Raw genomic sequence first — 27,984 nt, forward strand, 5'->3', positions numbered from 1 at the left:
TCCCGGACCACATCGGTCTTTGGTATTATTTGCCCTCAATGGTGCCTTCCAGGCAGCGCTGCCTTCAAGGCACTACTCCCCTCAGTTTAGGGGTAGGATGAGGGCTGAGGGGGTTAGGGTTAGGAATAAGGTAAAGGTAGTTTAGGCTATGCAGCCTGGAAGGTGCTATTGGGGGCAAAAAACACCATTGAGCGACTACATCAGTCAAGCACTTTACCATCCTTCAAACAGGCCCTCAACACTCACCTCTTCAAACTTGCTTTTTTCCTGTTAGAAGATTTCCCCAGTATGCCACTCCTTATCATTGCCCATCTCTCTAGCTTTGCCTCTGCTATGTCCATGCACCTATGCGTTTTCTTTTCTTTAGTCTTTTGTGACCTTGCCTGCTTGTTGTATCTATTGTAATTCACTAGTTCACATTCCCAATTTGCACAGACATAAAAGCATAATAGAAGAGGATGTTTGGCTAAGTCTGGCCAGGGTCCTGAAGTGCTTCGCAGAATCGTACCTGAGTCGACTGCGCAGGCAGGAGTCGGGTAGGATTCCGCCATGCACCCCTTTATTCTTCACCTATGGAAGACGGGAGGTGTAAGGGGAGGTGGTGGGTTGCGAGTGGAGTAACGCCATTGCTGAAGCTTCAGCAAGTATACTGCAAATAAGCCTGACTGATTGAGGAAGGAGGCGTGGTAAATTCCGTCATACTGCTCCCGAACTTCCGTTAGTGAACGCCATTAAAAACTGTAAAGCATCTTTGAGTGTCTAGAAAAGTGCCTAAAACTGTCTACTATTGATCAACAGGATCATGTATAGTATTTCTAAACAGTTTATCATGCTATTCAAAAACTTAAAAAGAAGTAAACTACAAAAACTGTTTAACATTGTTAACTGTATGTTTTACATACATTTAGAATGACAACAATGTGACACCAACTTATACCATCAAATGTTTATTTTGTACAAACATAAAAAAACTTCATGAGAGCAAACACATTGCTTACTTTCTTGGGCAAAAATGGATCGGTCAGTGTTCAATTCAGTTCTCTTCCCTTCCCTTCGCGTGACCTCATTAATGCCATTTGTTGTAAGTACTTTATCTGTATAATGCTCAGTGTTGGGGAGTAACGCATTACATGTAATGCGTTACGTAATTTAATTAGAAAATAAATGTAATAGTAATATATTACAGTTACTGGAGAAAAATGTGTAATTCAATTACAGGTACTTTTAAAAAATTTCAAAATTATAATTTGAATTACATCTCTATGTTGTCAGCAAAACCTTGCAAAGAATATTGTATGTAAAAAGAATTATTTCCCTCCACAGCCATAGTTTGATACGGGACCTTCTGATAGGCTCTATCACGTCTACAGCGCCATCAGTGTACATGCCTGCCTGTAAACGTGTTATGATAAAGGGGGGGGGGGGGGAAGGCTGTGACCAATCTGTATGTCACTCAGATTGATTTTACAGTAAAATTTGGCTTGAAGTCTGACCTTGTGCTGGTTATCAATATATTATCCTCATAAAAAAAATTATTAAAAGGGGCTCAATATAGCCTGGGAATGCCCATGCTACCTTGTGCGCTTGTACCAAACTGCTCAGCAGCCTGGAGACCAAGGCCAAAATCTTTGCATGGATTTGTGGTCCATGGATATATATAATTAAAAAATCAGAAAAGTAATCAAAAAGTAATCAGTTATGTTACTCAGATAAAGTAATTCAAATAGTTACAAGTTACATTTTAAACAGGGTAACTTGTAACTAACATTACATTTCTAAAGTAACCTTCCCAACACTGATAATGCTTTTCACAGATAAAATCACAAAGTGCTTTACAGTACATAAGAGAATAAATAATGAAGAGAAGAAAAAAGAAACGAAAAAGGCAGACCCAACCTCCATGGGCAGTGCATTTCAAAGTTTGGTATCTGATATAAGTAAGAAAGTAAGGGAGATGGGCTAAAGACAAAAGAAGTAGTGTGAGAGAATATGCCTCAATGGCACCCAGTGCCCATAACGAAAGATAGTGCCCCACACAGGAAGTGTGTAGAAACCCCTTAAATATGCAGCCACACCTACATCAGGTGTGTGCAATAAGTAATTAACACCACCAGGTCTATACTGCCCGTGCACTGACTGCACAGAACCTGATTGGGGCACAGGAGGTCGTAACAAAGCCCATGTGGAAGCATATGCTGAAGCAGGGGTGGAAACATGTATGGAAGCATGTGCAGAAATATGTGTGGAAGCAGGTATGGAATCATGTGTAGAAGCATTAGTGGTAACACGTGTGGAAGCATGTGTGGGAATAGGTGTGGAAGCAGGTGGCGAAACATGTGGAAGTATGTGTGAAATCATATGTGGATAGTGTGGGTGCGTGTGTGAGGGGAAGTATGTGTCTGTGAATAGGGTGTGTGCGCGTGAAGGGTGTACGGTATGTATGTGTGACAACAGTAATAGTATGAAAGGAAAAAAAAAAAAAAACACAACCTCCATGAGCAATATTGTATGTTACAATGTACAAAGTTGATGGCTTTGTCTAAATGTACAAAGTATTTGATGTAAAGCTATGTAAAGTCATGACATTTCCATATGCTTTTTGAGTTTGTGTGTAAAACTAATAATTAAAAAAAAAAAAAAAATCTTGGAATACAGACGAATGTTTAACCAGGCACCATATCAATCAAATAAAACACAAGTACCGTAATAAAAATAAGGCGATATAGGTGTATATAAGGCGATTGACATATCTGAAAATGCTGGCATACAGTTTGACACACATTTCAATGGCAGCAATTGGCAACCTGATGTATTATTCACTAGGATAACCTATGCAGTTTTGGCAATTTCTTTTGTTTTCTTGCTGGTTTCTCTACAGAGCTCCCCCTACAGCTTCAAAGCAAATATTTTACAACATCCCTCAATCAGTCAGTCTGCCGTTTCTTCTTTCCCAGTTCCTCCGACAAAGGTTTATTCGCTTTCTGTTTCTATTCGCTCGCATGACGATGATCGCTACCTTGTTCTAGCCAGTGCCTGGCATGTAAGTGTGTAGTGCAGTAAAGCAATCTGTTACATCGTTAGACTTTCTCTCTCCGAAGTTGTAAGGCTGTTTTTTTCAGCTCATTAACACTAGAGGGAAACGAAACAGCCACCATTCAGCTCAGTCGCTGTTAAGTTAAGGTAAATTGAGCTAAAAATCTTGCATAGATAGTCCACATTAGATCCTCGCCCACTGATTCAGTCAAGTTCAATTACTGCTGTTGGTGTGGTGTAGATTTGGTCCAGTTACATTATTACCGTTATATAGTGCAGATGTTGCCAGATGGTCCTAGACAAAATAAATAAAAGAAACATACTCAAATAAAATGTGTAAACAAATACAACGTTGCAATGTTGAAGTTAGTATCCACCACATGCTGTTAGTTATGAGCAAAGATAGAGATAGTGTTTTACGATACCTCAGTTTCATCAGCCGAGCCTACATTCACTCTCGTATGTCCATTAAGGTCCTCAAGTTCTTGGCTAATGAGGAAGACAAAAAAATAATATATGTAAAATATGTCAATATCAGTTTATTTATAGAGCACACTTAAAAACAAAGTGCAACTGCAAGAGCACAATCTTCTTGATATTTATGTTCAGTTATTGGGAGAGTCAAAAGATATCACTCAAAGGATCTACTTATTCACTGTATGTTTGTTTATTTGAAACCAGGGGCCCGTTGCACAAAAGCAGAATTAAGACATCCGGGATAAGTTACTGAGCTGCGCTCAATGAATCCAAAACAAGAGCATACCGGCTTAATTGGTTGCACAAAGACCAATCCAGGATGAGCAGACACGGATTCATCAAGCCAGGTGTAAGTTATTCGGTATGTGTGCGCATTCTCGTTTCTCCCCCAAATAACTCACGGTTGGAATAAAAAAGATGCGAAAAATAGCGTCTTGCACACAAAGTGAACAACCGCTTTTGATATAGACTAACAACGAGGTAAAGTTTTACTTTTTTGGATGGGATCATGATTATTTCTGTTACATAGCGGGAGTAGGTGTGGCAGATCCACTGAATGCAAAATAACGTATGCACCCACGTGTGAGAGCTTCCTTGTCTCGGCACGCAACGTCATAAGAAAGCGCTTTGCCACCGCAAAAATACACAAAGTATGTCTTAAAAGCCGAATTAGTTGAAAACACCTTTCGAAAAATGTTCCCTCCTCTTCCAATCAACTACTAGAGCAGGCTATTCATCAAACATCCGTCAAAAAAGAAGCAAACAACGAGCAGGCTATGTTATTAATTTTAAGGCCACCATAATTTAAATTACATCCATATGGTATTAGGCAGACATTCTGCTGTGTTTTGTGAGTAGATGCAAGTAGCAAATAATATATAAATGGAATACAGCTCTTTAAAAAAATCACATGGAGGTCTGATTTGAATGACAGCTAGCTGAACCAATCAGATAATGTAATTACCACTAGAACCAACTTAGCTTGGCTCTTAGCCTGGTCTGGAGCAGGCTAGCTCCACAGAATAAATCACCATGGTAACTTATACCATAACATATCCTGCTGCCCCCATCCTGCTTTTGTGCAACTGGATCACGGATAAATTGAGCCAGGATAACCAAGATATCCCGGCTTAATCCCTTATCCTAGCTGTGTGCAATAGGCCCCTGGATATGGTAATTAAAACACATTTGGTATCAAGTTTAGGTTTGATATCAGCATGATACAGCAGTAGGCAGACACATCTAAAGCTTAAAGGGATTATGGAGTTGTGTTGGCAGCTTGACTAATCAGGGTCCCAGTACCACACTTGACTTAACCCAAAAACAAAACAACGCTCAGTTCAAAAATGGAACACTCACGGATCCTGGCGCTGTCTCCTGGCGCTGTCCCGCTTCTTCATGAAGAATATCAGCGCTGCTACTCCTACTACTCCTACTACTCCTGCTACTACTGATCCTATGATGATTCCTGTTTCACAAGAAAGACAAAAAGTTGGTGCAGTTCCTTGCAGTTCCTTGCAGTTCCTTGCAGTTCCTACAAATGGCAGAGAGTCCTGCTATGGCTATCCTGCTGTGGTGTTACTGAATGGGAATGTGGCACTTAGATAAATGTTCAAAACTATTCCCATCTCCTGTTTAAAACTTATATCTCAGCTCTGACACCAGATTATGATTTTATCAAATTATGTAGTCAGTTAGCTATAATATATTCCCATCTCCTGTCTAAAACTTATCTCTCAGCTCTGCAGAATTTGGTAAAATCAGAATCTGTTGTCAGTCAGTTAGCTATAACACCTTCGGACATTGCATCAGGCAAAAGTTTAATTTATAGCAGGGGCTGTTGTTGACCTAACTACAGACCTGTCGTGTTGTCATTAGAGGTGGGATTGGTTGTCAAGTTAGCAGAAGGGGTCTCCGATGACACAGTAGGTCCAGTCACAGGCACATTTTGGGGAGTGATGGGATTGGCTGTAGAGACTAGAAAGTGAGTGAAATGTGATATTAGCACACACAATCAAATCAATTACACCTTTGAATGATTAAAAATGCTTCAAAAGCCCCAGCACATTCAGGATTTTCATTTTCAGTCAACCAAAGGAGAATATGGAATTGCATTACAGGCCAACATAATACAAATTCCTGTCTTGCCACCCCTTGATGAAGAATCCCAGCACTATTGCTGAGCTGCTACTACTACTACTATTGCTGCTACTACTCTTATGATCAGTATGATGACTTGTTTTACCTGAAAGACAAGAGTTGGTGCTTGCTGTTCCTACAAATTGTTTCATATTTAGTCACACGGACTGGGCTTAAAGGGACAATTCACCGATTAGCATTAAGCTTTGCATCTTTAGAAAACCAGTCATGTTTTTGAATGGTCATGCATCATTCCCTCAGTTTGCCTTGAGATGGGAGAAATACGGATTTCAATGTTGGACTACCTGCTTTCAATGATGTAAAAATGATGTAAAAGTCCTATTCATGGGTTCCATTGAAATCCGTATTTCTCCCGTCTCAAGGCAAACAGAGGGAATGATGCAAGACCATTCAAAAACAGGACTGGTTTTCTAAAGATACAAAGCTTAATGCTAATCGGTGAAGTGTCCCTTTAATGAGTTTTCCACTGCCACTACCAACATGGTTAAAAATGTTCATCCTGCTCCTTCCTCAACTTTGGCTAGCAAGAGAGAAGTGACAGCGATGGGCCCAACATGGTTCTGAAAGTTGAACAGAACACAGAAAAAACAACCATGTTGAGCACTGTGGACTCTGAACTTCATAGGATTTGTATAGAGAATAGATGCTGCCAGCGCAAAAAAACATGTTTAGTGGGTACAGGGCCTTGTCCTGCATGCACTGTTTTCCTTGGGCGAGTTTGCGTTAGGTTCGACAACCTTTGAAAGTGGTGTTCAAGGGAGCTTCTGATTTCATTTCTCAGAACAACCTACTAGATTGTAACCGGTCAGTTTTCAAGAGTGGTCAGTCTACTAAAACTGCTCTTATCTGTGACTGAAGCATTGAGATTAGCTAAAGCCACGGGCAGTTTCTACTAATATATTGAAACATTTGTGCTGTCTGTTTACATTGGGTATGTTCTTTTCCCGATCAAGTGCTTTATAAATTTTGATCGGAATAGCCGCTGTTGTTGACGTAACTACAGACCTGTCTCTTTGTCACCTTGGATGGGTTTGGTTGTCAAGTTAACAGAAGGGGTTTCCGATGCCACGGTGGGTCCAGGCACATTTTGGAGAGTGATGGGATTGGCTGTGGAGACTAGAAAGTGAATGAAACGTAATATTAGCACATACAAAATTAATCATACCTTTGTATGATTAAAAATGTTTCAAAAGCCCCGGCACATTCAGCATTTTAATTTTCAGTCAACCAAAGGAGAATATGGAATTGCATTTCAGGCCAACATAATACAATTTTAAAATCAGACCAACAGGGTCTCAACATATAGTATTCCTTGTTGATTCTACCGGTACATACATTTCATAATTTATAATTTATACATCATCATTCTTTTCTCAACACAATCATTTAGGCATCCCCTGACTCCATTCAGCACCACAACCCAATGGGTTCATTGTAAGCCCATTGGCTAATAACAAACCAGCCCAGCAACAAACAGACAGGAATGAAACATTATTGCGCCGCTTCTTCACACTTACTGATTATCTTGTAGGAATGTACAGATGGATTCTGAGAGTCCAAATCCTGACAAATAATGGGGTGCTGACCATCTTCGCTTCGTACACCCAATAATTTGATACTATTACACGAACCACTGATGCGGCCAAAGAATGCAGCTCCCTCCTCCATCTTCCCATTGTTGCACTCCACTATAAGTTCACCAGCCGTCATGCACTGACTAGAATTAGCGCCAGGTATGGACAATGTTGCTTCACCTCCCAGTCTAGCCGATATATCTTTGAAATCTACATTGGGGTGGAGTGATTAAAAAGAGAAAAGAAAGGGAGTACGTTAGTGCTGAACAAATTCATTGATACAGCATTGCTACATACATAAACATAGTACATACATGCCTTACAAAAGTACTCCACCCTACAACTAAACTGCTCACAAAAAGTAAGGAAACTTGACTTTGGCCCATTATATCTCCCCTTTAGTAATACCAACCAGTAAAGTTTTTCATATCATTTTTATCGTTGATTTGTCACCTTTACAATGAGGTATAGCTTGTAAGCATAGGGCAATCATGGAATGAGCAATACAGCCAAATGTCTGAGTAGTGCCAACAAAAAATGTGCCAAAATGGCCAGTAATAGGGTTCTGCTGCCAGACATCTCGTTTTGGGCTTCAAGTGCTACCAGGTGAGTTTAGATACCGGGATGAGATTCTGGAGCCAGTGGCAATTCCATATCTCCAGAATATGGGACCAAATGCCATCCTCCAGGATGACAACGCTCGCCCCCATAGAGCTGGGATCATCAGAGAGTACCTCCAGAATGTGGGAGTGGAGAGGATAGAATGGCCTGCCGTGACGTGAGTCCAGACCTCAACCCAATTGAACACTTGTGGGATCAGCTTGGGCGTGCTGTACGTGCCATAGTCACCAACAGAACCAGGTTGGCTGACTTAACAGATCCTTATCGAGGAATGGAATGCCATCCCACAGCAGAATGTAGCCAGGTTTGTGACCAGCATGAGAAGAAGGTGCCAAGCTGTTGTGGCTGCATATGGATCCTCTACTCGCTACTAAGGACCCTGACACTGAGTATAAAATGAACGAATGTATGCCTAAGATGTTTTGTTTCCCTCATTTCTGTGGAAGAGTGCAATCGTCAATGCTTGAAGTAACAAAGGTGAATTCCAACAGCATAACAGGCCATTTTGGCACATTTTTCGTTGGCACTACTTACACGTTTGCTTGTATTGCTCATTCCATGGGAGCCCAATGCTTACAAGCTGTACCTCATTGTAAAGGTGACTAATAAACAATGAAAATGACATAAAACACTTTAGTGATTGGTATTATTAAAGTGGAGATATAATGGGCCAAAGTCAAGTTTCCTTACTTTTTGTGAGCGGTTTATTACGCCTAACCACGTGCGCCTCCTTTCAGGGAGATACTAGTCTAGTGCACAATAATAAACTAATGTTTCCATCAGACAGCAGAGGGGATGGGCCAACCAGCGACAAGAGGGATTGACACGAGTTACGAAATCGAAAGTGTCTGTGGTAAATCGTAGTAGCGATGACTGCAACAATCACAAATTGCAGTTGGAAAATGCAGCAAAGGTAGGACTATATGCATTGTTTCCTGGCTGTGAATGCCAGTCAGTTGTCAGTTTGTAAAATTTAGGTTAAGTAGGCAGCAACGTAAGGAATCCCTGATCAATGTGACTGTGTTAACTTTGGTTAGGCTGGATCAATCATTTGAAAGTGCCCATGATGATGCTAGTTTTGGAAACATTTCCCCCAATCAATAGTCCTGCCATTAGCCCATGTCTACACATGCTGAAGGTTCTCTTCTCTTCTTAGTAAACTGTCTGAGACTCATGATTCCTAAAATCCCTCCTTCTGACCCAAGAATGCCATTTTATGCTGTAGAGAAAAAAAACTCACTCAACTGAGGTCAGCAGTGAGTTTCCAGCTGATGCTTCTAGCTTCTCTGACCCATAAGATTCATATAGGACTGTTAAAGCACACCCTAGGCTACAAATGCATTAATTACACTACAAATGCATTTTGGCACCTTATCATGAACTGCCATAGGAATGCTACACACCTCTCTGAACTCATGGCACAGCCACTACAACGGACACCAGGTACAAGCAACATGACACCGAGTGTAACCTTTCACTTGACAGAAAGATCATGCTTCTAGATAAAGCGGTTTATCTAGAATTCATCTCCACACCAGTCTGTGCCCGCCCTCACTGCTGCAATATGAAAAAAGGCAGGTGAGCCGTCTATAAAGCTTCCAAAGCATGGAAGTATTTTAGGCCAAGATGTAACAAAACAGTTATCACGGGAGCACGACCGCGATGCATGAACTCCAAAACCAAATAAGTGACCAAGAGGGCAGAATGTGGTCATTTACAGAGATGTACATTAGTGTGTGGCGGCTGGTTTAGATTTCGTGGCCACTGTATAGTCAATGTATGGGAAACCCTGATATCCAGTACATAACCGCCTAAAAATATATATCATTCTACCCTCTCTGACAGTTCATCACACAGTCAATCTATTGCCACCAAAAACCTAAGCACTTGCCCATTGTAAGTAGACGGTGTGCAATGTTGAGCAAAAACTTAAAATGGGGGCCAAGTGTAACGGATTAAATATATCAGTCACAAAACAATCTAAAAACAGTGATTGCAGCCTAACTGCTTGTTTACGGCAATATTTGACTCTTGTCAGTATGAATGTCAAATCACTACAATGTTCACACTTCTCAAGCCATTTGTTCACTGCAGAGCAGCATGCCTTACCAGTTTGTGGAGGCTTTTGGGGAAAGCGTTGAAGTTGAAGTTTGAACTGTTGCCATAGGGAGGGCATCAAATCTCAAACATTTTCACACTTCAAATGCAAACACATTGAGCAAGACACTTGGCAAACTACACTCTGGTAGGATTACACAAATGAGACATCCTCTATGACAGAGGTCTCTAATCTCTTTGGGAATGAGGACCCAAAATCATATGGAGGGCTTGCCTGGCTATCACCAGACCAAGCTCAGTCTTTATAAGATTTATTTTTGCATTCCGGGGAACAGTAGCCTTTGCATAAATACCTAATGTCTTGACAATATTGTTTCCCCCAGAGGTTTTGCACTGTTTAAACTCCAGTTAAAAGACTGGCGCTGCTGTGAACTTTCCTGCCAGTAATGGTTTATAACGTAAGTGGAGACATTCAGTAGTATCAATGTTACTGTGAAAAACGTTTTTCAACCGATATCTTGGTTTTTGCCAGAGTCATATGTGATGAGATCATTTGGCAGTGGATGTCTCCTGGAGTGGATGTCTCCTGTGACTGTAATTGACCAACGGAGGCTTCATTTATGCATCAATGCAATTTAAAACTAGTTGAAATAAATGTCACACAACCATTTTCACTGCTGAATTGGTGCAGCATAAAGTATGGTCTAACTTACCTTGAGTGTATACGGCAACGATTCCTCCAGCAAATATCAAGAAGGACCTTAAAGAGCAGCAGACACATGCAAAGTTAATGCTAAAATTATTCTGTACACTGCCTTTGTAAAGCTCACATTTGCTTATACCATGGTCCATTTCTTTTCTTATCGCCTCTTGACGCTAACTACATTGTCATTAAATAGTGGGCAGTGGCCAAGAGAACATAATGTAAACCTTATTAGAATGTCAGTTTCTGGTTTAGTATAACTTGTATCAATAATTATTTATTTGATCAAAAATGGTATGTTGCTGTTATATAACTGTCTACACAGTTGCAATAATAGTCCAGATGTAATAACGTTTTACAGAGCATACTTTAAAACAGGAGGAGCAGAGATTTCCATGGCAAAATCGAGCCTTGATCAACCCTTTACAGCTTTTCCTTGAATAATTAGGCTATTTATTCGATCCTTCTTATTTGAGCCATCTTGAACAGAGAAACAGCTACGTCAGGACATGTGGATTACAGCTCGGCCTTTAACACAATCATCTCCGGCGACATCATGATCAACAAACTGCTGACTCTCGGACTTCCCTCACCCACCTAGCCTGGCAAGCCAAACTATACAGAAATGTATAGTCTGGAGTCGGACCATTCACAGAGCTGAAGCCTGTGGGTGGGATGAACCGGTGTCTTTCAAACTACTCTGCACGTAATAGGTCAGCACTTGTGACCAATCGTAGCTGGTCGGCAAAATGGCAAATACATCCTTCTTTAAAACAAATGACTTGAGTGCTTCTTTCTGCTCAACCTTCAAAGAAAAGGCCAAGTCTAACTCTTCCAAAGCCGATTCAAACGAGCTCGCTTCGTTAGCCTCATCCATCTTTTGTTGTTCTCTATGGTTATTGCAACACGGTCTCACACCCAACTCGTCGAACGAGGACGCATGGTCAAGCCCCTTGGCGTCAATATCGGAAGCCGAAGGTGCCTCGCAGCTCTGCCGTCACCATGCTAAGGCGGGCTCAAGGACTCTGTACACAGATAGAGCGTTCTGATTGGACAGGCTGGCCTGGTGTCGAACGCAGGCTTGGCCTTAACGGTGCAAACCTAGACCATCCTGCTAGGCAAAAATATTTTTTGCCGCTAGGGCACATCTAGATTTCTAGGCTATGACCCAACTGCAGCTGGATAAAATACTTTTTGGCAAACCGTCCACAGACTCGTCCCCGCCCATTATAAGTCTTGGTGGGGAATGTTGGTAGGCAGTCAATGGTGTATAGTGAATAGAGAATATAGTGTAGAGAGGTGAGTTGGTGCTCCACGTATGCTTGGTGTGCTTGGTGTGCTGGAGGAGAGGTGTGGCCCACATCTCTCCTCAACCACCACACCTAGCACCGACTCACCTCAGGACTGTGTGCCGAGCCCTCTCTTCTATTCACTATACACCTTTGTCTGCCTCCAACTCCATCATAAAGTTTTGTAGATGACACTAGGGAGTAGGACTACCATACTCTGCTAACTGACAAAGTACTAGCCAATTGCTGCCATGTCAGCAGTAGCAGTGGGAGAAATAACTGTAATGTACTGTTGCTGGTGGCTCGTGCCCCTCACCAACTGTCCTCTGACCTGTCCTGCGCTTCTCATCAACTGTCCGTGCCACCTGCCTTTTGTCCTGTGCACTTTCTCGAGCCACTGGCCTACTGTCCTGTGTACTGCCCTGCACCTCTCATACTGTCTTGCTAGTGGCTCGTGCCACTCAGTCACTGTCTTGTGCACTGTCCCGCGCCACCGGCCTCCTGTCATGTGCACTGTCAGTCATACTGTCTTGTGGCAGTTATTGACCACTGTGCCATGGGTTAGGTTTAGGATTAGGTTCAGGGTTAGGATTGTATCAATTGGCAAGTATCACAGCACAGTAGGTGAGTGGCACAGGACAGTACTCAGGGCAGTAGAGGAGTGGCATGGCACAGTACACGGGACAGTAGATGAAGTGGCACGGAACAGTACACAGGACGTGGGCGAGTGGCACTTAGCATAAGTCAACGTTCCAAAAACATATCAACTTGACCGAAGTACTGAGAAAGAAGAGGTTGTTAGCGCAAAAAAACGCGATCGATGGACACCGCCTGTCACACAGGTAGCCTAGGCCTACTAGTCTGGTTTTCACCATACTAAGCTCAATCTTTACGCGCCGGTGAAGTACCCGATTTGGTTCCCCCCCAGTTCGTGTTTCCTTTACGCCACTATACTAAAGTTCTTGCGTTGTGGCTAGGTTACCGTACGTATTCTTAGTACTGAATTGCGTTTTCCGGTTTTCAGCTACGGTAGGCGACTAGAGCTTCTGCAGAAAGACCTATAGGGGAAACACGAACTGGGGGGGAACCAAATCGGGTGCTTCACCGGTTTACTTCGCTACGGGGCGATCGGAATTACGCACAATGACAAACGTTATAATAAATAAAACATTCTACATACCACACAAACATTATTGCAGTGCAAAACAAGAGTGAGCCGATATGCGTGTGAAGCCTCTGACGCCAGTGAACCTTCAAACCCGGAATAGAGGAAGTACTACAACCAGACGTGCTCTGGTTAAAGCGGAAAAGACCGTTCTAAGCTGACGATATTTCCGCTTTAACCCTCTCTGCTTTAACCCAACCCTCTCTGCTACTACTACTAGCCATGCTAGCGCGGTCAACGCCAAGGGAAAAACTACGTGCCATTTTGTTATATGAGCCGAGCGAAGAGAACAATATTACGCACATTTTACAGTTAACGGATACTTTAATATAGATAGTGATAAAGTTACCTGGTTTTCTCCTGCATCTGGTGTTGGAAAAACTGTCCAACAGTAAAAAAATGTTCGTCGACATGGTTGTTGATGTTCCGAGTTCGACGTCGTCACTAGAATGTTCAGGAAACAGTCGACCGTCGTGTTTGCTGCCATGTGACTCACGCAACCAAATACGTAGCGACGTAAGCTCAAAGGAACCCTTTGAAAACACATCAGATAGCTACTACAGGCCGGGGTATTCAATTAAAATTCAAAGAGGTCCAGTTACTAAAATATCCTCCCGGCAAAGGTCACTCAAAATTGTGTAGGCTACCCTGATGTTAATAAAATCAATAACGCATGTACATTTCTAGGCCTATTTAATTTATTGTTACGTTTCAAGTGTTTTGAAAGTAGGCTATTGTAACATAGGCCTACCAAAAAGTCTTAACTTGAATGGTACTTGAATGCAATAGTTGTCTTTACTAGGCCTACATTTCCAGAAAGTTAACAGACAACAGACACTGAATTTAGGCAGCATCATGTTCTCTATCTCCACGACATCTCCAGACCCTTTCATGTCTGTCATATGTGCTCAGGGTGAACCTGCTCTGTGAAAAGCGCCAGTGGCGGATGTATGTATGCGGAATGTAATTGCCACAGTGCTGCTGGGCAGTGACCAAAGATCCCTCTAGAGGCCATCGGACCCTCAGGCCACCTTCATATGAAGTCTGTTTCTAACAGTGTGGCCAGAGACATTCACGTCAGTGACCTGCTTAGTGAGTACAATATAGCCCGCTATGAATTAAGCAAATCCATTAAATTGGCCAAGAGAGTACAGAGAAAAAGTGGAGTCATATTATGCAGGATCCAACACCAGGGATATGTGGAGTGGGCTATGGACCATCACTAAGGAAAGAGCCAGAGCAGATGGGACCTCTGTTTGTCTTGCAGAGGAGCTGAACTCTTTCTATGCCAGGTTTGAGACACCCACCAGGTCAGAGGTAGGCCTACTGTTAGAGCAAGACTGCTGCCCTTTTCAGGTATCTGTGACAGATGTGTGTAAATCTTTCAGAAGAGTGAATGCACATAAAGCTCCAGGACCAGAACATCCCAGGGTGTGTTCTTAGGCCTGTGCTACAACTGAGGTATTCACAGACATCTTCAACCTCTCACTACAGTCTGTAGTCCCCACATGCTTTAAGAGGGCCACCATCATCCCAGTCCCTAAGAAATCATCAGTGAGCTAAATGACTACCGCCCTGCTGTCGCTCTGACCTCTGTTGTGATGAAGTGCTTTGAGAGGTTAGTCAAAGACCACATCACATCCTGTCTGTCTACTGCATTAGACCCACTTCAGTTTGCTTAGGTCTAACAGGTCTACAGATGATGCTGTAGCTTTGGCCTTGAATACGGAGATATTACAAATGAAAGTTGTATGCAAATTAGTGCATATAATTAGATAATGCCTAATTTGCATATTGAAACATAAAATTCTTGAAAACTTGTAATACATTATTTTATTATATTAATGTAAGTAATCAACTGGGGAAGTTTCATAATGATATTGGCTAGTTAAAAAAATTACCCTATTCAACTGTAGTGTCTCGCCAATATAACTTTTAAGCTTCAATATGGCCGCCATAAAGACATCTGAGCAAATGCAAACATTGATTTTCTGACTCCTTATACAATAACCTTTCCAAAAATGTATTGTTTAGCAAATCCCCAAAAAATTCCCACAAAAAGACATAGTGAACCTGACTAAAGAACACAGGCGGGAGTAAATCCATCCATAGGCCTAGGAGTGAGGCTGCCAATATGGCTGTGCCCGCAAAGTTTTCACGTCATGATACCCAGCCCTATATGATGTTGGTCCACCCTTTGCAGCTAAAACAGCTTAAACTCTTCTGGGAAGGCTTTAGGAAGGTTTAGGAGTGTGTTGATGGGCATTTTAGACCATTCTTCCAGAAGCGCACTTTTCACATGTTGGACGAGGAGACTGGCTCTCAGTCTGCGCTCTAATTCTCTGAAAGGTGTTCTCTTGGGATGAGGTCAGGAGTGCAGGCCAGTCAAATTAATCCACACCAAACCCTGTTATCCATGTCTGTATTGACCTTGCTTGGTGCACTGGTACAGTCATGATGGAAAAGGAAGTGGCCATCGCGATCATGCTCATGAAAAGGCAGACTGACCGATTGAGGAGTTTTGTAATACACGCTAAAGCTGTAGGGGATCTGCAGACAAATCTGCAAGCTTAAAACGAGCGAAAACGAAAAGCGAAAGCGAAACCGAAACCGGCGATGAAATAGCCAAACCTGCATAATGATAGTTTGCCTCTAAATTGTATGTTGATGCACCAAGGATAAAAAAAATCGGTGTCTCCGTGTCAAATGTCCCATCACTACTAGGAACCTTTCCTCACGCGGAAGTGCATTGTCGGAGGAAAATAACGGGCGGACGCAGTCTACACGTGAGAATTTTTGGAAAAAACAGACGGGTGTCTGTGTTGCAAGTGGTATGATAATCGTTGTGTCCTTCCAGCTTAACGATAGTCTTTAAGTAAGGTTAAACTTTCTATTAGTAGTAAGCCTATGCTCTTGTATAGTTTACCAACGGGTGCTACTCACTAAGCCTACATGTCAATACGTTTCAAACGACTGGACTCTGTGGACTCTGTCAATGCAAACGTTATCGATACAACAAAAATGTTACACCAAGGGATGACTTGCAACTATCTTATTTATTTTCTTTCTGATGCTTAGAGATGGGCAGACTGAGGAAAAAACACAACTGGAAGGGACGACAACAGCCGGCTCTTCAACCAGAACCCCGAGAGGATAGAAATAGTGACGTGGTGGTGGAAATCAATGGTAACGTGAACTTTTCAGTAATTATTATATCCTGACCTGTACTTGTTGTGTGTGCATTCACCATCCTACTGCAACATTTGAGATTTTTAACGAGTTGTGGCCATTTAGAGTGACGCCTCATTTTATTTTGGGTATTCCCTCAGATGACACTCTTTTGAAGGGAGTGGACGAAAGCAATGCCCTTGTGCTCCCCGCCGCCAAAGCCAAGAAGACCAAAGGACTAGAAAAGCCACTTGCCACGAAGCGGCCCCTCACCAAGAAACAGAGGAAGAACCTTGAGAAGGTTCTTGAACTCAAAGAGAAGAAAGCACATGTAAGAATGTTCTGTCAGTTTTCTTTGCATGAATAGTTAAACTGGTTTTCTCTAAAACAGCAACTTCCTGGAACAGTGTATCTTCTAATCTCTGTTAACTTCAAGACTGTATTTCTCACTTTAAATGTTATCTTCATCTACCTGTTATCTATTATCTCCCTCTCTCTCCATTTCTTTTTTTTTATAGAGGGCAGACATATTGACAAAGCTAGCGGAGGTGCAGCTACCAGAGTCTGAGTTGAAGCTACTGTATACTACATCAAAACTGGGCACAGGAGACAAACTCTATCAGGCAAAAGAGTGAGATGGGCATTATTATTTATATAAACAGATATTGTGATATTTGCAGACCATTATAGTCTATCTTGGAATATTTTATAGCATATATTCACACGTGTTTACACACATGTTCTGTGTGTTCTGGTGTGTGTCTGTGTGTGTGTCTGTGTGTGTATTTTTGTGTGTTTCAGGAGCTCCACTGATGGGACTGTCTCAAGCTCCGGCCCTCCACGCATCAGCAGCTTGAGCGGAGCAAACCGCAAGAGGAAGAAGAGACCTGAGGAGGAGGAGGAGGAAGAAGAAGAAGATGATGATGATGATGAAGAACAGCAGGTGAAGGAAGAGTCAGAGTCCTCCTCGGAGGACGAATCAGATGGAGAGGAGATTGTGGAGGAGACGATGAAACAGTGCCAAGTGATGGAGGTGAAGATAGAAGAACAAATGGCAGATGAGAAGAAAGAGGAGGAAACAAAAGATATGAAAAAGGAAGCTGCCCCCTCCTGTAGTAAAGAGCCATGCCAACCAGCTGTGTTCATCCCTGTGGACAGACTGCCAGAGATCCAGGTGTGTTTGTTTGTCTTGTCCTGCCTGTTAATTATGCAGTGTATAAGTGTGACTGTTGCTCAATCCAGATGTAACTCGAGGGTTTGTCCTCATGATATCAAGAAGGCTCTTAGTTTGAAGTTTCACAGTATTTCAAAATAGCTCTTTGTCCAAACTTGATTTGGTGCTACTGACTGATGGCCTGCTTGAGCAGGCCCGTTGTCACAGGTAGAATTTGTAAATAAAATGGAGCTCATTTTAATTAGGGCATTTCCAGCTTTCGGTTCAACCCTAAAATTTGCCATTCTGAACAGTGTAAGACGTATGAAGATATTCTAATGGCCTTTGAGAACTTCACAGCCACCAACTAATGAAAGGCCTATTTTAGATTAATCGTTAAAACATAATTTCAAGTACGGTGTATTTGGCATCCTTTTCAATTTCAAGGTATTAGGAATTTCTGCTTCTTTTTGAATACGAGAAGTAAAATATAGCCTTTCCATTCCATTCAAATAGCTACCAGAGTTAATGCCTTGTAAAAGTAGCAAAATGCTACTGTTTCGCCAGAGTGGGGTGCCAAACTTCACTTTTTCTATTGTAAATGTCTATTCTGGTGCTACCAAAACACCTGTAACTTCATGCATTTATTCTGTGAACGGGGCTTGGTAAAATATTAGAACTTTACACACTACATGTCCATATACTTTTCTATTTCCACATAGATTTTCATGATCCTACTACCTACCCCACATAGCATTTCAGTTACATGAAAATGACACAAAATACAAACATGCCTTGTTTTATTGTTATTATTGTCATGGTTATTTGTTGTGGAGACTTCAAATTGTGGGAAAACATGAATTAACTGCCATATTTGAAGAGGAAATAGTGACTGATTAGCCTAGAAATCTAGACGCCCCTAGCGGCAGCAAATGTAATTTGGCTGGCGGGGCAGTCTAGGCACGATCCATTGAGGCAGGGAGCTGAGAACCCCCAGCACCAGCGGGCCAATCACAGGGCTTAACATAATGGTGACTGACATGCGACCAGAAGTTGCGACGGTAACGCATCCTGTTATTTGAAAACAAGAAGATGATTCGTTAAGCGTTATCCTATTGCGTGGAGAGGGAAGGTTACGCATCCTGCTGCTACTTGAAAATAAGAAGATGATTCGTTTAGCGTTATCCTATTGCGGGGAGGGAATTTGAAAGACAACTGTTTATCCCACCCCTCCGATTGAGCCCTGTCTACGGTGAGTGTCCAGACCCTACATCTTGATGTGGGTCTGGCTCGTCAGGCTAGTGACTGATACCAAGTGAAGAAGATAAACAGGTTTTTTTAATACCCTAAATATCACACTTAATGCACGTTTTTCCAAAATCTAGGGCCCTTTCGAGAGTCAAGAGACATTTAGTACAGACTTTAAATTGTTTACACATGTTTATTATGAGTTGATCTTCCACCCTAGAAAATTTGGGGAGGCTAGGGAACATATTTGTCAAGATATTAATGCCCAGACATGGCATGTGTTTTTCAAGCTGTAAAAATGAAAGAATTTAAAGGTCCAAGAAAGATATGAAGACAGATGATTTGCACAGAAATATTTCACAGGCTTTGGTTTTAGGACCCATTGATGATATACACAAAGTTTGAACAAAATCTGAGACGGTGCAGCAACAACCTTATCTGATTTGACACGGAATGACCTATAGCTCAATTGGTGCAAATGGCTAATAGGGCAAGCTACATAGCTGTCAATGAGAACTTCAATTGACCAAACCAAGTCAGGGCCCAATCAGAGCAAGTTTCTCTTATGCCATCAAACAATACAAAACCACAAAGCATTACAGAAGCATCACTGTAATTCTTCTGTCTATCCAAAAGGTTATGGGAATACTACCTTGATTAGGCTACTTGCTGGCGGCAAGCTTCTCTATTACATTTCTCCCAAAGAATGAACAACCGGAAGTGAACCTCACCAAGTCATATTGCACAGACATATTGAAAGATTGAAAAAAAATAACGCTATTAACCGGTTGCCATCATTTCAGATAAACGATTCTGTTCCGGAACATAAGAAAATGTAAAGTTTCTGGTTTTGTTTCTGTTCCTAGCAAAACATTGAAAGTTTCTGTTTTTTTGTTTTTGTTACGTGAACCGGTTCAAAGTCTTGACTGTGACACATGAATCCATTCTATTGCACAGTGTTTAACGAATAGCCTAGCAGCATTAGGCCTAATATCTGCACTATTTGTTGAGTCTGAATTTAGTTATTTGTCAGTTTTACTGCACTGAAATGTAAAGTGACGTTTTCAGCATTTGATTACATTAGATTCCAGTACAACCCTGCACACCACTGCTGTTGTGTAGATTTTCATTCAGTTGAAATTTTGTCAGTGTCACTCAATGAATTCCATTTTTATGAAATACTTGTCAGTTGCGAATTTCAGTGCTTGTATGCACACTCATGTCAGTGTTTGTGTTCTGTAATCAACAGAGTAAACAGCATATAGAGTGTGTCTGTGTGTTTTTCATCCTTGCACAATGTGACTTCTGTGTGTTGATCGGAATATGAGTATATGTATGTGTCTGTATTTATGTGAATGGCTGTTTGTGTGGTTGTAGGCTGCTCGTCTGAAGCTGCCGGTGCTGGCTGAGGAGCAGGTGATCATGGAGGCTGTGAGGGAAAATCCCTGTGTGGTCCTGTGTGGAGAGACGGGCAGCGGCAAAACCACACAGGTCCCACAGTTCCTCTACGAAGCCGGCTATGCCAGGTACACACACACACACACACACACACACACACCTAGGTCCCATAGACCCTTTATGATGCCAGCTATGCCATGTACACACACACACACAAACACACACACACACAGTTCCTCTACGAAGCTGGCTATGCCAGGCAGGCACAGAGTTATACAAACATATGCAGCACTGTTCACACTGGTATCCACATAAGGTACACAAACGCACAGGTCTCTTAAGTAGTTTTAGGAAGTCTACTACTCCAGGCACACACACTCCGTATTCATTTGCATGCACAGCAGAATATCAGTTTGTCTGCAAGCTGGTGACACCATGTGGTGAGTGGTGGATTTGCAAGCAAAAAAATTGTCCCTTTAGTACTGACATCACATCACCCACAGAGGGCAGCATTCTGCCTGTGCTCCGCCATTGATTGTGTCAGTCTAATCCTGTCCTCTGTCTTCCTTCTCACTTTTACTCTCTCTCTCTTTCACTCACGTTATCACTAACACTTATACACTCATACACTCACTTACACACACACACACACACACACACACACTCACTCACTCACTCACACACTCTCACACTCTCACAGTGGCAGTGGGATCATTGGAGTGACGGAGCCCAGGAGAGTGGCAGCGGTCAGCATGTCCCATCGGGTTGCCAAGGAAATGAACGTGTCGACAGGGTATGACCTCATTGCAGCCCACTATCAATAGCATCCACAGTGACCGAGACGCCACAATGTTGTAACGTGTGTGTGTGTGTGTGTGTGTGTGTGTGTGTGTGTGTGTGTCAACAGGGTGGTGTCCTACCAGATCAGATATGAGGGGAATGTGACCAAGGACACAAAGATCAAATTCATGACCGATGGAGTTCTGCTGAAAGAAGTACAAAAGGTAAAACTATGTTTGAGAGAGAAACACGTAGTCTAAAGAAACACACAGCTGGTTGTTCAGTTGATCTGTTGTCTTAAACCACACAGGTTCATGCATGACTAGTTTAAGCAAAATGACTCATTTGTGGAAATTTGTGCAAAACCCAGTCCACAGCAAATGGACAGAAAACCTAGGCTGGGTGAACCCTGCCTCAACTTCTAGCAAATTTGGATTTTGCGTGGCAGCTCAGGCTGGAAACCTGCATATCTGTCTCCTCTGTCAGAACCTTTGGCTCCAATCAGAAACTAGCTTATCCAAAAGATGCACCGGATCGTTGGTCTGATTGGTTGAAGGACTATCCAAGCGTACGCAGTCATTTGAACGATGCCCACTGGTGATAGCCAGACTACAGAAAACCATTTTTGAATACCTTTTTAATGTTATGCAAACACACACAAACATATTATGGAAAGATGAAACGGGCTCTTGGTTTTGTTCAGGACTTCCTGCTGCAGAAGTACAGTGTGATCATCATAGACGAAGCCCACGAGCGGAGCGTTTACACGGACATCCTCATCGGACTCCTGTCCCGCATCGTACCACTGCGCAACAAGGTAACGTGCACACACACATACACACACACACACACACACACACACACACACACACACACACACACACACACACACACACACACAGAAACGAGTTGTGTAGTATCCCAAACACACACACACACACACACACTCACACACACACAGAAATGAGGTGTGTAGTATCACACACACACACACACACACACTCAGAGAAATGATTTGTGTAGTATCCCACACACACACACACACATTCTCATAGTACTGTGGTTACATGTATCAGCATTCACAGACTTACAGACTTCCATACCCATCTTCGGTCCATAAGTTGCCATTCCATTTAGTGTGTGTGTGTCTGTGTGTGTGTGTTACAGAAAGGTCTTCCCATGAAGCTGGTGATCATGTCGGCTACTCTGCGTGTGGAGGACTTCACTCAGAACCAGAAACTCTTCTCTACCCCTCCACCTGTTATCAAGGTATCATCCCTCACTCTCACACATTCACACACACACACACACCCTCTCGCGCGCACACTTTCTCCCTCCTTCTGTCTTTTTGTATATTATATTGACACCTATATTGACACTGTGTTTCTGGTAAGTGGTGATCATATAACTGATTGTGTGTGTGTGTGTGTGTGTGTGTGTGTGTGTGTGTGTGTGTGTGTGTGTGTGTGTGTGTGTGTGTAGGTGGAGGCTCGTCAGTTCCCGGTCACGGTGCACTTTAACAAGAGGACTCCCATGGAGGACTACACTGGAGAGGCCTTCCGCAAGACGTGCAAGATCCACCGCATGCTCCCGCCAGGTGACACAGACGCACCCTCACACACACATTTACCCTTAGGCATTTGTGCAAACACACACACACACACACACACACTCTCTCTCTTCCCCCTCCAACCCACACACATTTACACGGCAAGTACCGATACACACACATTCACTCTCTAGCAATGAAATACTTTTTTTCCCACTCTTGCATACTCGAGTATAATCGCACACGCTCACATGAATGACGCGCTCCGCTTTTGCACATCTGAACACGCTCGTCACCGCGCTCGACCGGTTCACATGTGCTTGCAGGCAGGCAGGCAGGCAGGCGCTCACTGGGAGATTCATTTAGAGTAATAAAGATGAGCCGCATTAGCCTCCAGGTCACACACACACACGCGCGCTCACACACTCACTCACACACACACACTCACACACTCACACACACACACTCACACACACACACACACACACACTCACACCCACTCACATACACACACACACACACACACACACACACACACACACCCTCGCACACACAAACAGACACACACACACACACACACACACACACACACACACACACACATACACAGAGACACACACTAAATGCCTTGAATTCCCCACTACTGGCAGAGTGCGGCTGGAGGTGGCGTGTAGTTGCAGGCATGGATTGATTGATGGCTGTCTGCTCGAGGTTGGGCCCTGGGCTCTCGAAGGCAGGTGCCAGGAAGTAGCTGTAGTGCTGAAGTAGCTCTGTGTGTGTGTGTGTGTGTGTGTGTGTGTGTGTGTTGCATTTCATGTGTATGTATTTATTTATGTGTGTATCAATGTATACCGTGTGTGTGTGTGTGTTTCAGGTGGGATTCTTATGTTTCTGACTGGTCAGGCAGAAGTGCACTCAGTGTGCAGGCGGCTGAGGAAAGCCTTTCCCTACAGACCCAAGAGGGACCAACAAGGTGAACACACACACACACACACAAGCTCGCTCTTCAAAGCATATTTACTCTCTACTCTTTATAAAGACACACATTATCATTGTATGTACCTTAACAGTATCACATGTACTATATATCAGCTCTGTGTGTGTGTTTATATGTATCTTTGTGTGTGTGTGTGTCTGTGTGTCTGAGTGTAGAGGGCGAAGAGAACCTGGACGCAGAGCTGAAGAAGTCTAAGAAGAAACAGAAGAAGACCGTGGTGAGAATCCATTCAGACACCATCTCAGAAAAACACAAACCAATCTGTTGTATCTGTTCCGCTGCTGATTTTGCATATTTGCCCTACACACACAGCAATTTCTCTTACCCTCTCTCTCCCGCCCCTCTTTTTCTTTTCTCTATCTATCTATTCCCTTCTTCCTCGCTCTGCCCAATGCCCCCCTCCCCTCTCTCGTTCCGTGTCTCTGATGTGTTACCCTTTCCCGTCTTACTCCGCCTTCTTCCCTGATTTTACCCTCAATCAGCCTCTCCCGAGGATAGACCTGGATAACTACTCAGCGTTGCCAGTAGATGAGGGAGATGAGGATCGGCAGGCTGGCATCGACGAGGAGGATGATGATGATGAGGAGGAGGAAGGCTCTGATCTGGACCTGGGAGAGCATCCAGATGAGGATGGCGGTGAGACTTATTGCTATATAATATTTATTGATTCTGTCTTGTTTAATTGCTGTGCTATTTACTCTTGTGAAGTGTGATGTGTTTGTTTTGTATGTGTGTATGTGGGGGGGTCTAAAAGCATGTGAATAGGCATCTGATAGTAGTTTATCATTTTACGAAGTGTGTCCTAAAATACTGTATGTGTGCGTGTGTGTGCGCGCGTTGCATTTCAGTTGATCCAGAGGAGAAGGCTGATCCATCCATCCCCCTGTATGTGCTCCCTCTCTATTCACTCCTGGCCCCTGAACAGCAAGCTAAGGTAAATGTGTGTGTGTGTGTGTGTGTGTGTGTGTGCCTGTGTGTGGTTCTATAGTACTTTTCACTATTTCACTGTTCATTTGTGTATACTTTGTGTGTATGCACATAGTGTGTGTTCTATACAGGGACGTGCACAAACATTATACATCCCCATCTCTTAGTGGGTGTCCCCAATGTCTAACGTGTGTGCTTGCGTGTGTGTGTGTGTGTGTGTGTGAACGCAGGTGTTCCGTCCCCCCCCTGCGGGCACGAGGCTGTGTGTGGTGGCCACTAACGTGGCGGAGACATCGGTGACCATCCCTGGGGTGCGCTACGTGGTGGACTGTGGTCGGGTCAAGCAGCGCTTCTACGATCGCGTCACCGGCGTGTCCTCCTTCAAGGTCCACTGGATCTCCCAGGCCTCAGCCAATCAGAGGGCAGGACGAGCTGGCAGGACGGAGCCCGGCCACTGCTACAGGTGTGTGTGTGCGTGTTTGTGTATGTGCGCATCTGGAACATTTGGAAGGACGTTGATTGCATAATATACTAATAGCATTCCTTTCCCCAGGACTGTGAATATGACCACAGCTGCCAACTGTAGCCTGGCATAACCATACTCAATTCTGTTCAGAATTCAGGAACATCGGGAAGTGATTATGGGCCGTTGGCCATAGAAGCTTGTCGTCGGCATATATGGCCATAGAAGCTTGTCAATGGAGCAATGGAACAAAAAAAGTTTTATGGGTGGGATGGAAGAGATCTGTGAGGTAACACTTAAGTGTGTGTGTGTGTGTATGTGTGTGTGTGTGTGTGTGTGTGTGTGTGTGTGTGTGTGTGTGTGTGTGTGTGTGTGTGTGTGTGTGTGTGTGTGTGTGTGTGCGCTACTATAGACTCTTCTCGTCAGCAGTGTTCAGTGACTTCAGTTTGTTTGCTGAGGCGGAGATCACTCGAAGACCAGTGGACGACCTGGTGCTTCAGATGAAGGACCTCAACATTCAAAAGGTAAAATACACACACACACACACACACACACAGTAAGCTGGCAAATACATCTGTGTGAAAAGCCATTGTTTCAACTGTACACTACTACCCACACCTACATGTCAAGAGGTAGTTAAACAAACAATGCTGGACTTTCTTTTGTATGTTTGGTGTTTGTCCTGCATGGGGCAGATATATGGATGAATGTAATGTGTTTGTGTGTGTGTGTGTGTGGGAGAGGGAGAATTGTGAGGGTGCATGTATAACTTTAGAGTGGTATAGCCTACTTAAGGTAGCAGTGTGCCTGTTGCGTGTGCGTGTTTTGACGTCAGTCTGTAAGCCGTCATGCTAGACCTAGCCTCACACCTTGTTCAGTTTGTGCAGCAGTTTTTTCGTCTGAATTCTTGCTGTTTTCTTGCTGAATTCTAGCAGAGGGAACTCAAAAGCCCCTTTCACATTCAGAAACGATACATTAGCGTTTAAGAAATAGCGGGTTCAGGGGATTTCGCAATGTGAAAGGTAGACGTGTTCTGGTCCCGGGGTTGTCTGAAGCCGGTTTCAGAGGCGAGTTATGGGAGGCGTTGCCTAGCAGCACGTCACACGCAATTTGGGAGTGAACAATGACGTTAAGCATGCCTTGGACCTCGGAGATAAACTGATAAACACAACTGTCATGCTAGTTCTACGTGGTTTAGCTTCCAAATGATGGCGGGCCACTTGTTATGTTATTTGAATGCCAAATGAGGTCCTTTTGTCTGTCGAAGTCATATTTCAGTGTGCTGAGTCCTGAACAACTTCTGCTCTGACAGTTAGCTCGTTGGCTAGTTAGCTATCATTAGGCAAACTTTCTAAAAAGACGTGCTGCTGAAAGCAGACGGTTTTGGTAACCTAGCAACAATAAACACTTGACCGAAGTGCTGAGAAAAGGAGGTTCAGGGCACTCTCAGCATAAAAAACGTGATTGTTGGACACACATATATATCTATGGACACAGCAGCTAAAGTTATCCTAGTCTCTTGTGTGTTTCCTGTATTTTAACCTCCTGCCTGGCCAAATACGTCATCAGTCACACACCCCTAATAGCGGGGTTGACCTCTGTTCCTTTCATATTCAACACGGCTCGGCTCTGATACTACCCCCCGAGACGGGTTGGATTGCCGAGGCGGGTTGACTCCCCACCCCGTGTCGTCAATGTGAAAGGAACAGCCTTAACGTTAAATTCGGCTGATTTAGCGTTAAATTCGGTGAATGTGAAAGGGGCTAATGAAAGACCAATGCTGATATTTTTGTGTGTGTGTGTGTGTTTTCTAGGTGGTGAATTTCCCGTTCCCTACTCCCCCGTCCACTGAGGCTCTGCTGGCTGCGGAGGAGCTGCTCATCTCCCTGGGAGCCCTGGAGCCGCCTTCACGCCAGGGACGGTGAGGACACACACACACACACACACACACACAATACACCGACACACGTGCATACACAAAATACACCAATACGCTCGCCGCGCTCACACACATACACAAAATACACTGACACACGTGCACACATACACAGATTCAAACATGCACACATGAGATACACACACACACACATACACAAAATCCATACTAAGGGTGCAAAAGAACACATTTATATCGAATCGTTTAGGTACAGGATGCTCGATACATATATGTCCTGAATATACCAAATTAGTAGTAAGTTCCCACACAGACATGAAGTGGACCGTACATCAGTTTAGTCAATTAACATCAAAAGTAGTAGCACCCTGTACTATATTTGGGTCCACTTGGCCATGGGGGTATGGGTCCAGATCCGGATCATTTCCTTATCTCACCCCAACTCCCTCCCCATCTATTGTGTATGGACCGTTTTCTGAAATGTTATCGATCAATCAACTATTAAATTAATTGAGAAAATAACGGATAGATTAATCATTAGTTGCAGCCTTTACGGACACAGACAAATCTCACCCCTATTTACTCCTCCATGCTTTTCTCCGTCAACTTAAAATAACTTGTGTGTGTGTGTGTGTGTGTGTGTGTGTGTGTGTGTGTGTGTGTGTGTGTGTGTGTGTGTGTGTGTGTGTGTGCGCTCTCTCCCACCAGGATGCGTGAGCTCCAGCGGGCGCGGATGAGCTGTCCCATCAGCCCCCTGGGCCGGGCGATGGCGGCGTTCCCGGTGTCGCCGCGCTACGCCAAGATGCTGGCGCTGGGCCGGCAGCAGGACTGCATGGCCTACCTCATCGCCCTGGTGGCCGCCATGACCGTGCGCGAGATCTTCCAGGACCTCGACAGGTGAGGGGTCGGGGGTCAGGGGTCGGGGGTCACGGCATCCTCGGGGTCATGTGACCACAGGGCCGTCTCCGCAGGGCAGCTCTGTGTGTTCTCTCGTTCTCTCCTTTCCTCTTCCCTCTCTCACTCCCATACTGTCCTGTTGTCTCTTTTCACTCGTCATCTTGTCCATCTCCTCTCGTCCATCTTCCTTCCTCAGCCTCACTACCCTGTGGCTTCAATGATGGTTTTATCACCGAGCAATACAGGCATTTCAATGATGGGTAGTCTGTTGTATAATTCTGTAAATCGTTTTGTTTGATTATACCAGTTTTGCCATGCTTCAGCTTTAGTTGCTGACACTAAACTACTACTACTACTACTACTACTATCTTCTTGGTTATTGCCCTTTTAAATTGTGTTTTCTGGAATACACGTCCATGTCCAGTAGTCA

The 27,984-nt window shown here is 43.6% G+C and overlaps 2 protein-coding genes across 4 annotated transcripts in view; one reads left to right on the forward strand and one right to left on the reverse strand.

Annotated features, from left to right (window-relative positions):
• Nucleotides 1-937: 937 nt before the first annotated feature.
• Nucleotides 938-13,515, reverse strand: LOC134088850 (uncharacterized). Of its 2 annotated transcripts, none has more exons than XM_062543007.1 (8): nt 13,430-13,515; nt 10,637-10,683; nt 7,188-7,454; nt 6,691-6,786; nt 5,371-5,487; nt 4,870-4,978; nt 3,459-3,522; nt 938-3,328 (listed from the first exon to the last, which is right to left on the reverse strand). In XM_062543007.1, exons 1-8 carry the CDS (start codon nt 13,444-13,446, stop codon nt 3,248-3,250), a joined length of 798 nt encoding a protein of 265 aa, XP_062398991.1. In that variant the 5' UTR covers nt 13,447-13,515; the 3' UTR covers nt 938-3,247. The 2 variants fall into 2 exon arrangements, with proteins under 2 accessions (XP_062398991.1, XP_062398990.1); XM_062543006.1 differs by having other exon boundaries at nt 6,676-6,786.
• A 2,337-nt stretch (nt 13,516-15,852) lies between these two features.
• dhx37 (DEAH (Asp-Glu-Ala-His) box polypeptide 37) overlaps nt 15,853-27,984 on the forward strand; it is a 19,408-nt gene continuing 7,276 nt past the window's right edge. The window contains exons 1-19 of one of the 2 annotated variants that reach the window (XM_062542987.1): nt 15,853-15,911; nt 16,159-16,266; nt 16,410-16,579; nt 16,767-16,879; nt 17,050-17,422; nt 20,027-20,175; nt 20,748-20,840; nt 20,955-21,051; nt 21,531-21,644; nt 21,995-22,096; nt 22,310-22,424; nt 23,251-23,349; nt 23,529-23,590; nt 23,856-24,009; nt 24,222-24,307; nt 24,531-24,763; nt 25,176-25,287; nt 26,578-26,684; nt 27,366-27,554. In XM_062542987.1, the coding sequence (XP_062398971.1) occupies nt 16,161-16,266; nt 16,410-16,579; nt 16,767-16,879; nt 17,050-17,422; nt 20,027-20,175; nt 20,748-20,840; nt 20,955-21,051; nt 21,531-21,644; nt 21,995-22,096; nt 22,310-22,424; nt 23,251-23,349; nt 23,529-23,590; nt 23,856-24,009; nt 24,222-24,307; nt 24,531-24,763; nt 25,176-25,287; nt 26,578-26,684; nt 27,366-27,554 (2,474 nt within the window). In that variant the 5' untranslated portion in view covers nt 15,853-15,911; nt 16,159-16,160. The remainder of the gene's footprint in view (nt 15,912-16,158; nt 16,267-16,409; nt 16,580-16,766; nt 16,880-17,049; nt 17,423-20,026; nt 20,176-20,747; nt 20,841-20,954; nt 21,052-21,530; nt 21,645-21,994; nt 22,097-22,309; nt 22,425-23,250; nt 23,350-23,528; nt 23,591-23,855; nt 24,010-24,221; nt 24,308-24,530; nt 24,764-25,175; nt 25,288-26,577; nt 26,685-27,365; nt 27,555-27,984) is intronic. The other variant, XM_062542988.1, reaches the window with a different exon arrangement.

Source organism: Sardina pilchardus, chromosome 8 (assembly GCF_963854185.1).
Source record: "Sardina pilchardus chromosome 8, fSarPil1.1, whole genome shotgun sequence".
Taxonomy (NCBI): domain Eukaryota; kingdom Metazoa; phylum Chordata; class Actinopteri; order Clupeiformes; family Clupeidae; genus Sardina; species Sardina pilchardus.